The 10,698-nt window shown below is 52.6% G+C and overlaps 1 protein-coding gene across 1 annotated transcript in view; it reads right to left on the reverse strand.

The window, feature by feature from the left end:
• Nucleotides 1–10,255, reverse strand: part of LOC135889509 (zinc finger protein 436-like) — a 91,894-nt gene extending 81,639 nt beyond the window's left edge. The window contains exons 1-2 of the mRNA XM_065417377.1: nt 10,148–10,255; nt 4,349–4,475 (exon numbers count right to left, since the gene is read on the reverse strand). Of these exons, the coding sequence (XP_065273449.1) occupies nt 4,349–4,475; nt 10,148–10,255 (235 nt within the window). The remainder of the gene's footprint in view (nt 1–4,348; nt 4,476–10,147) is intronic.
• Between the last annotated feature and the right edge of the window lie 443 nt (nt 10,256–10,698).

Genomic DNA, 10,698 nt, shown 5'->3' on the forward strand with positions numbered 1-10,698 from the left:
ATCCGGCCCGCGGGGACCGTCCAGCCCGGCCCCTGAACTCCTGGCCCCTCCCCTGTTGTTCCCCCCTCCCCTGCAGCCTCAGCTCGCTCCACCGCCGGGGCAAGGCTCTGGGCGGTGGGGCTGGGAGCTCGTGGGGCAGCGCAGCTGCAGAGCCCGGCCTGAGCCGGTGCTCTGAGCTGTGTGGCGGCGGCCACAGCGTGGCCCGGCTCCAGCCGGGCAGTGTGGCTGTAGCGCTGCCAGCCACCTGTGCTCCAGGCAGCGCGGTAAGGGGGCAGGGAGCAGGGGGGGTTGGATAGAGGGCAGGGGAGTTCAGGGTGGTGGTCAGGGGGCGGGGGTGTGGATAGGGGTCGGGGCAGGGGAATAGAGGGCTGAATGGGGGCAGGGGTCCCAGGGGGGCAGTCAGGAAGGGGGGGTTGGATGGGGCAGCAGGGGGCAGTCAGGGGCAGGGGTTCCAGGGGCAGTCAGGGGACAGGGAGAAGGGGTGGTTGGATGGGGCAGGGGTCCCGGGGGAGCCGTCAGGAATGAGAGGAGGGGTTGGATGGGGTGGCGGGGGTCCAGGGGCAGTCAGGGGACAGGGAGTAGGGGTGTGTGGATGGGGCAGGGGTCCCAGGGCGGGGGCCATCAGGGAACAGGGGGAGTTGGATGGGGCAGGAATCCGGGGGGGGGGGGGGGCAGATAGGAGATGGGGGCTGGGCCACGACCCCCTCCCCTAAGTGGCCCTCCATACAATTTCCGAAACCCGATGCGGCCCTCAGGCCAAAAAGTTTGCCCGCCCCTGGACTAGACGATCACAAAGGTCCCTTCTGACCTTAAAGTCTGCGATTAAAGTCTATGACAGATGAACACTTCTCTACAAAAGCAGCTAAATGCTTTACAATAAAGAAAACACTAATACAAGTGAAGTCAGATCCTGCATTAAAATCTGCGAATGCAGAATCCCTCAGCCCTCTTTACCTCTCTGCTCTGGATCTGTCTCCCACCAATCAAACTAAATCTTAGCCCAGTCTTTCTAATACACCTCTACCTCGATATATCGCGACCCGATATAACATGAATTCGGATAGAACGCGGTAAAGCAGTGCTCCGGGGGGGCGGCCCTCAGGCCAAAAAGTTTGCCCGCCCCTGGACTAGACGATCACAAAGGTCCCTTCTGACCTTAAAGTCTGCGATTAAAGTCTATGACAGATGAACACTTCTCTACAAAAGCAGCTAAATGCTTTACAATAAAGAAAACACTAATACAAGTGAAGTCAGATCCTGCATTAAAATCTGCGAATGCAGAATCCCTCAGCCCTCTTTACCTCTCTGCTCTGGATCTGTCTCCCACCAATCAAACTAAATCTTAGCCCAGTCTTTCTAATACACCTCTACCTCGATATATCGCGACCCGATATAACATGAATTCGGATAGAACGCGGTAAAGCAGTGCTCCGGGGGGGGGGCGGGGCTGCGCACTCTGGTGGATCAAAGCAAGTTCGATATAACGCGGTTTCACCTATAACGCGGTAAGATTTTTTGGCTCCCGAGGACAGCGTTATATCGAGGTAGAGGTGTACCTCCGGCAGACGTCCACCAGCTGTTAACTGAAACTCAACATGGCCCAAACCAAGCTCTTCATCTTTCCCTGCTGATACTAGGTGGAAGCTATTTTGGTTTAGAACTGCAGAGGATTCACTGTTTTGTGTTTGCGCTATAATTCTAACAGTGGAAAATAGCGGGGGTGCCACATTATTCCTTCCCCATCAGATTATTCCTGGCCGATTTCAGATCTCGTAATTATATCAACCATCAGTTGGTAATTAATACCAGCTCCTCACCCCAGCCTCAGAGTTACCTCAACAACAAGAAAAGGCAACATGTGCTTGGACTGACCGTGCTCTGATGCATTAATCCAGGAGTTCTCAAACTGGGGGTTGGGACCCCTCACGGGGTCGTGAGGTTATTACATGGGGGGTCACGAGCTGTCAATCTCCACCCCAAACCCCGCTTTCCCTCCAGCATTTATAATGGTGTTAAAAGTGTTTTTAATTTATAAGGGGGGGGGGGGGTCGCACTCAAGAGACTTGCTATGTGAAAGGGGTCAGCAGTAAAAAAGTTTGAAAGCCACTGCATTAATCAAACAATGGAGTTTCCCCAGCGCCCCATCTCCCATGTAGCCACATCCCCTCCATGTCCCAGAATGCCAGCAACCCTCCCCAAACCTTGGCACCCCATCCCCTGTGCAGCCTGCTCCCACCTGCCCCTCCACCCCACCCCGTGCCGCCTGCTCCCCCAGCCCAGCCTGGGAGAGAGTTCTGTCTCTCCCCGGCAGCTGCAGCCCAGCTGGGGCTGCTGAGAGAGTCCAACTCTCTCCTCTCCCTGCCGCTGCAGCCCAGCTGGAAGTTGGGACGCCCCAAACGCCCCACCCCCACCCACCTCACTCACCCCCTATTCCCCCCCACTTACCCCCTATTTCCCTATTCCCCCCCACCTACCCCCTATTTCCCCCATCACCTCACCTTCTTCCACATCCTCTCCAGGGTGCAGGAGACACCTAATTAGTGGAGCCACATCTGTGCAGCTCCTCTAATTAGGTGGGTGGCCCTTCAGTCTCTTGTGGGCTGCCACCCAGGGGCGCACCTTAGAGGGAACTATGCCGCTAACCATCATAGCTAGGACGGCAAAAGCTCTAGGGTTAGGGTGACCAGACGTCCCGATATTATTGGGACAGTCCCGATTTTAGGGGACTTGTCCCACGTCCCGACCTTACATCGGTCGGGACGCACTTTGTCCCGATATCGGGGGACCGTCCGGTGGAGGACGCAAGCCGGTACTGCCGGCACCGCTCACCTCTTCTTCCTGGGCCCTGGGGCAGCGCAGCTGAACTCCTGGCGCCCACCCGCCCGCCGGCAGGAGCCTGCAGAGTGCTGCAGCCCCACTCCCCAGGCACGCACAGAGGCGGCAAGGAGGTCTCCGCTGCGTGCTGCAGGGGCGGGGCTTGTAGGCGCCGGCAGCGAGCCCCCCACCCCCACCCTCCTCGACCAGACCCGACCCGCGCGACCTTAGGAGCCAGATGGACGGGACCTGCCTGCTGGATGCTTCCTGGGAGCCGCTCCAGGTAAGGCTAGCACTGCTGGCACTCACCTGGCCCCCTGGCAGGTCCCTCTGGCTGGGGGGGTCTCTGCGTGCTGTCCCCCTCCCTCCCCGAAGGGGGAGGTGGACTGGAGACGGAGCGGAGGCAAGCTGGTGGGGGGGGGGGGGCGTGGAGCTGCCGGTGGGTTCTCAGCCCCCACCAATTTTTCCTGTGCTCCGGCGGTTTTTTTTGTTTTGCTCCACCACCGGCTTGTTGTTTTTTTTTATTCCGCCCCCCCTCCGCGTCCCGATATTTGACCTCTGTCATCTGGTCACCCTATCTAGGGTACACACAGTCATAGTGACAAAAACCCCACTGAATAAAATCAAGGTAATTAAATGCCCATAAACTACATTAAGGCAGAGTTACGGTGGCCCAGTGCTGCCTCCTGCCCTCCCAGCATGTGATGGGAGCTAAAGTTAAAGTACAGCCATAACCCCAACACAGCCTTAACTCTGCCCTTCCCTAACCCTGAAGCTGGCACTCGCCACTGGGAGTGGTTCAGGAAGGCTGGTGCAAAGGTTTACAAACTACAAAGGTCAGTAGTATCTTCTCCATCTCAGGAAGTCTTCAGGTCAAGACTGGAAGATGATTTAGTCAAACACAAGGTATTCAGCTCAACTCGGCAGTAAATGGATGAAATTCTGTGGCCTGTGTTACAGAAGAGGTCAGACTAGATGACCTAATAGTCACATCTGGCCATAAAAACCTATAAATCTACAAGAGATATGAAGAAAGACTAAAAGAACCTGTCAGTGTTTGTGTTGTGTTGCACAGATGGGAATACTGGCATTTATCTGCATGCCCTCCAGCTGTGTGCACTCCATCATCTCTAGTTAGAATATGTTGCTGGATGGATTACTGGGAGCAGTTTGGCAGAGCAGTAACTGTGCTATGAAGAGAGGTGCGTGTGGAACTTGGGGGAACCAAGTCTGCCCCATTTCTGTGCTGAGTGTTGTAGGTTGTGTCAGTGAAGGTGCACAAGGATGTGTACTTGTCATGGAGATTGTCAGCAGCCTGGTGGCATATGTGTAAAGAGAAGTTGTTAGACTTTGTGCTATTCTGCTCCTGTTCCCACAGTGTTCTGTAGCAGGGGAGGGCAGAGAGCTTGTGTGCGTGTCACTGGCTTGTCGGGGTGATGCTGAAACAGGGCAGAGCAGAGCTGGCATTGTGGGGTGACATGAACCTTATCTCTTCATTTCCCCTTCTAAGAACCAAGGGGACAGGAATCCTTACCCAGTGAGGTCCCATTCTCATAGTTCTCCTGCATGACATCCCTGTAGAGAGCTCTCTGAGTGGGGTCCAGCAGAGCCCACTCGTCCCTGGTGAAATACACAGCCACCTCCTCGAAGGTCACCGGCCCCTGAAAGAGCAAGAGTCCCACACTCAGTGCCTGCTGTCTCACTCACAGCCCCACCATTCACGGGGGAGAGGAAACAATCAAATGGGAGCTCTGGGTGGATCCCACTCAACAGAGTCCCACCCCCACCCCACTCAGAGCATCCAGGAAACACCAGGGTGAGGGGACAAAGAGAGAGCCCCTTGTCTCTCCCAGCAGATCCATCACACACTAGCCACAGACACGCAGGAGATGGAGCCCCTAGCAGGGGCCAGGGAGAGCTGCCTGGTAGGAAGCAAATGGAGAGTCAATAATTTGAGGAGAAATGGGGGAAGGAGCTCCTTGGAACTGATGATCCATATGTGATACTGAGAGAGAAAGGGAAGAACTAGGGAGAATTTGTATCAATATGTGAGAGGGAAGTGGCACAAACAGGGAAATGATGCAAAGAATTCACCCCTGCCCCCCCCCCGGAATTTCCTGGCTGCACAGAAACAGTTCAAACCTCTCCTCCCCCACATCCCAAGGGACCCCCCCCCCCCCGCCGGGCCCCAGTCTCTGCCCCCCCAATCCCAGCGGGGTCAGACCCTGGCTGCAGCGGCTCCGCTCTGGCTCAGGCGGCCCCAGGCTGCTGGCAGCACATGTACAACCAGGGAGCAGATCCCCGGGGGCTGCAGCGTCTGAGGCTCCCTGGGGCAGAGAGTCACTTTCCTGCCCGGCCCCAGCACGTCCCCCGGGGGCTCTCGGTCACCTGGAGTCTCTGACTCCGGAGCTGACGTGGGCAGAGCCCGGGGCTGGTTCCCCCGGGAGAACGGCCCCTCCCCGGCTGCCCCGTGCCCGATCTCCGGGCTTTGTTCTCCCCAAGTCCTGCCGCCTGCTTCCTCCAGCCCGCCCCGCTCCCAGCTGCTCCTGCCCCTTCCTGTGTGTCCTGCAGATACCAACCCGGGCTGCAGCGCTCCTGGCCGGGGCTGCGTGTGCAGGGGCCAAGCCGCCTCCGCCCCTGCTGGGGGCAGATGCTGCAGGACAAGTCACTCCCCATCCCCCAGCTCCTTGGGGGGGGGGGGGGGGGGGTTAGTGTGAAAAACTGGTCTCGCTTAGCTACGGGAGTGCACGGAGCATGCTCAGTAACATCTGCTGAAGCCACTGCCCTTCTCCCTGCCCTTACTTGGCATCAGATTCTGCTGACTGCTTTTTACCTGGGTTAAAAAGGGGCAAAGGGTGTAAATCGGAGCAGGGGGGTGGCCAGGGTCTGAGCAGGGGGTGGAAATTGACTGGTCGGAGAGGGGGGCGGTCAAGCAGCTGGAGGCAGGGTTAGGATAGGGACTGAATGGCAAAATCAGGGTAGGCAGGTGGGCGGGGTGGGTTCTGGGCACCACCAAAATTTCTACAACCCTGCCACCCATGTGAGTGGATAAGGGTCGGGACAGTCAGGGGACAGGCAGGGTCCTAGATTCATAGATTCTAGGACTGGAAGGGACCTCGAGAGGTCATCGAGTCCAGTCCCCTGCCCGCATGGCAGGACCAAATACTGTCTAGACCATCCCTGATAGACATTTATCTAACCTACTCTTAAATATCTCCAGAGATGGAGATTCCACAACCTCCCTAGGCAATTTATTCCAGTGTTTAACCACCCTGACAGTTAGGAACTTTTTCCTAATGTCCAACCTAGACCTCCCTTGCTGCAGTTTAAGCCCATTGCTTCTTGTTCTATCCTTAGAGGATAATGTGAACAAGTTGTCTCCCTCCTCCTTATGACACCCTTTTAGATACCTGAAAACTGCTATCATGTCCCCTCTCAGTTTTCTCTTTTCCAAACTAAACAAACCCAATTCTTTCAGCCTTCCTTCATAGGTCATGTTCTCAAGACCTTTAATCATTCTTGTTGCTCTTCTCTGGACCCTTTCCAATTTCTCCACATCTTTCTTGAAATGCGGTGCCCAGAATTGGACACAATACTCCAGCTGAGGCCTAACCAGAGCAGAGTAGAGCGGCAGAATGACTTCTCATGTCTTGCTCACAACACACCTGTTAATACATCCCAGAATCATGTTTGCTTTTTTTGCAACAACATCACACTGTTGACTCATATTTAGCTTGTGGTCCACTATAACCCCTAGATCCCTTTCTGCCGTACTCCTTCCTAGACAGTCTCTTCCCATTCTGTATGTGTGAAACTGATTTTTTCTTCCTGGAGCACTTTGCATTTGTCTTTGTTAAACTTCATCCTGTTTAACTCAGACCATTTCTCCAATTTGTCCAGATCATTTTGAATTATGACCCTGTCCTCCAAAGCAGTTGCAATCCCTCCCAGTTTGGTATCATCCGCAAACTTAATAAGCGTACTTTCTATGCCAATATCTAAGTCGTTAATGAAGATATTGAACAGAGCCGGTCCCAAAACAGACCCCTGCGGAACCCCACTCGTTATGCCTTTCCAGCAGGATTGGGAACCATTAATAACAACTCTCTGGGTATGGTTATCCAGCCAGTTATGCACCCACCTTATAGTAGCCCCATCTAAATTGTATTTGCCTAGTTTATCGATAAGAATATCATGCGAGACCGTATCAAATGCCTTACTAAAGTCTAGGTATACCACATCCACAGCTTCTCCCTTATCCACAAGACTCGTTATCCTATCAAAGAAAGCTATCAGATTGGTTTGACATGATTTGTTCTTTACAAATCCATACTGGCTGTTCCCTATCACCTTACCACCTTCCAAGTGTTTGCAGATGATTTCCTTAATTACTTGCTCCATTATCTTCCCTGGCACAGAAGTTAAACTAACTGGTCTGTAGTTTCCTGGGTTGTTTTTATTTCCCTTTTTATAGATGGGCACTATATTTGCCCTTTTCCAGTCTTCTGGAATCTCTCCCGTCTCCCATGATTTTCCAAAGATAATAGCTAGAGGCTCAGATACCTCCTCTATTAGCTCCTTGAGTATTCTAGGATGCATTTCATCAGGCCCTGGTAACTTGCAGGCATCTAACTTTTCTAAGTGATTTTTAACTTGTTCTTTTTTTATTTTATCTGCTAAACCTACCCCCTTCCCATTAGCATTCACTATGTTAGGCATTCCTTCAGACTTCTCGGTGAAGACCAAGGGCTGGTCTACACTAACCCCCCCACTTCGGACTAAGGTACGCAAATTCAGCTACGTTAATAACGTAGCTGAATTCGAAGTACCTTAGTCCGACGTTACCGCGGTCCAGACGCGGCAGGAAGGCTCCCCCGTCGATGCTGCGTACTCCGCTCGCCGAGCTGGAGTACCAGCGTCGAAGGCGAGCACTTCCGGGATCGATCCGGGATCGATTTATCGCGTCTTAACCAGACGCGATAAATCGAACTCAGAAAATCGATTGCTTACATCCGGACCCGGATGTAAGTGAAGACGTACCCCAAAACAAAGAAGTCATTAAGCATCTCTGCCATTTCCAAGTTTCCTGTTACTGTTTCTCCCTCTTCACTAAGCAGTGGGCCTACCCTGTCTTTGGTCTTCCTCTTGCTTCTAATGTATTGATAAAAAGTCTTCTTGTTTCCCTTTATTCCTGTAGCTAGTTTGAGCTCATTTTGTACCTTTGCCTTTCTAATCTTCCCCTGCATTCCTGTGTTGTTTGCCTATATTCCTCCTTTGTAATCTGTCCTAGTTTCCATTTTTTATATGACTCCTTTTTATTTTTTAGATCATGCAAGATCTCGTGGTTAAGCCAAGGTGGTCTTTTGCCACATTTTCTATCTTTCCTAACCAGCAGAATAGCTTGCTTTTGGGCCCTTAATAGTGTCCCTTTGAAAAACTGCCAACTCTCCTCAGTTGTTTTTCCCCTCAGTCTTGATTCCCATGGGACCTTACCTATCAGCTCTCTGAGCTTACCAAAATCTGCCTTCCTGAAATCCATTGTCTCTATTTTGCTGTTCTCCCTTCTACCCTTCCTTAGAATTGCAAACTCTATGATTTCATGATCACTTTCACCCAATCTGCCTTCTACTTTCAAATTCTCAATGAGTTCCTCCCTATTTGTTAAAATCAAGTCTAGAACAGCTTCCCCCCAGTAGCTTTTTCAACCTTCTGAAATAAAAAGTTGTCTGCAATGCAGTTCAAGAATTTGTTGGATAGTCTGTGCCCCGCTGTGTTGTTTTCCCAACATATATCCGGATAGTTGAAGTCCCCCATCACCACCAAATCTTGGGCTTTGGATGATTTTGTTAGTTGTTTAAAAAAAAGCCTCATCCACCTCTTCCACCTGGTTAGGTGGCCTGTAGTAGACTCCTAGCATGACATCACCCTTGTTTTTTACCCCTTTTACCTAACCCAGAGACTCTCAACACTTCCATCTCCTATGTCCATCTCTACCTCAGTCCAAGTGTGTACATTTTTAATATATAAGGCAACACCTCCTCCCTTTTTCCCCGTCTATCCTTCCTGAGCAAGCTGTACCCATCCACACCAACATTCCAATCATGTGTATTATCCCACCAAGTTTCAGTGATGCCAACAATGTCATAGTTGTATTTATTTATTAGCACTTCCAGTTCTTCCTGCTTATTACCCAAACTTCTCGCATTTGTATATAGGCATCTAAGATACTGGTTTGGTCTTTCCTCCCAGTTTTGTCCTGACCCTCCTTTCTCTCTGCCAATATAGCCCACACTCCCTCTCGTTTCTGACCCATCTCCCAGGTCTCCATGTTCCCCACTTACCTGTGGGCTTTGCTCACCTGTCCCCGTCGAACCTAGTTTAAAGCCCTCCTCACTAGGTTAGCCAGTCTGTGTCCAAATAGGGTCTTTCCCCTCCTCGAAAGGTGAATGCCATCTCTGCCTAGCAGTCCTTCCTCGAATAGCATCCCGTGGTCTAGGAAGCCAAAGCCCTCCTGGCGACACCATCTTCGCAGCCAGGCATTCACCTCCATGATCCATCTGTCTCTGCCCGGGCCCCTACCTTTGACAGGAAGAATTGAAGAGAATACCACCTGCGCTTCAAATTCCTTCACCCGTACTCCCAGAACCCTGTAGTCACTCTTGATCCGCTCAGTGTCACACCTCGCAGTATCATTTGTGCCCACATGGATGAGTAGCATGGGGTAGTAGTCAGAGGGCTGGATAATCCTCGACAATGCCTCGGTAACATTTCGGATATGGGCTCCCGGCAGGCAGCATACCTCCTGAGATGAAATGTCAGGGCGACAGATGGGCGCCTCCGTCCCCCTCAGCAGAGAGTCTCTGACCACCACTACCATACGTTTCCTATTTGCAGTGGTGGCAGCAGACCTCCCAGCCTTAGGGGTACGAGGCTTCTCCTCCTTTACTGTAGGGGGTGATTCCTTCTTTCCTGTATCAAGAAGAGCATAACGGTTACCTATTACCACAGCGGGAGGGTTCGGAGCAGGGGTGGAGCACTGCCTGCTGCCAGAAGTAACCAGCTGCCAGTGTCCACCCTGAGCCATCTCCTCCTCCACCAGTGGTGTATCAGCAGTCCTGTGTACTGGGACAGCTACCTCAGCTGTCTCCACATGGACACTGTCCAGGAATTGCTCATGGATTCGGATGCTCCTCAACCTAGCCACCTCCTCCTGTAGCTCTCCCACCTGCTGCCTGAGAGATTCCACCAGCAGGCACCTTTCACATTGGATGGTCCCCCCAGCCTGGATATCAGTAAGTGGAAATTGCAAGTTACAGTCTCTGCAAAACCACACCAGGATCTGGGTAGAAGCATCCATGCTCAGGCGCTCTGTCTGGCTACAGGCGCAGGTGGCGGAGACAGAAGCCGTGCTGGCACAGGTGTTGCGGGTCTTCCTAACCATCGTAAGCCTCCATCTGTCAAACTGCCATCTGCAGCCCCCTGTCCGCTGAAAGGGTTGTTTAAGCAAGAAGTTTAGGTTTTAAGGGGAATAAAGGGAAAACAGATAGAACCGGCAAGGGACCCTCGCCCCCTTCCCAACTCCCTTGCGAAACTCCCTGTTAGCAGCCCCTGGTCGCAAAAGCTCCCTGGTCGCTTGTGCGCTGCTTTATAAAGCCCTGGCCTGTATGAATGCCCCGCCCACTGATTAAGGCTCAGCCACTTACCAGAGGCTTCTAGCTTTCAAACCTTCCTTTGAAGCTCACAGCTTCCAACTGCCAGCCACAGCACACGGTCCTTCAAACAACCAACCAAACAAACAGAGTGACAAACACAAGCTCAGCACACAGCAAGTAACCCCCAAACACAAACAAACACACACTACAGACAGTGGGGGGCAGTTAGGGT

The sequence above is a fragment of the Emys orbicularis genome, chromosome 15, assembly GCF_028017835.1.
Source record: "Emys orbicularis isolate rEmyOrb1 chromosome 15, rEmyOrb1.hap1, whole genome shotgun sequence".
Lineage (NCBI taxonomy): Eukaryota > Metazoa > Chordata > Testudines > Emydidae > Emys > Emys orbicularis.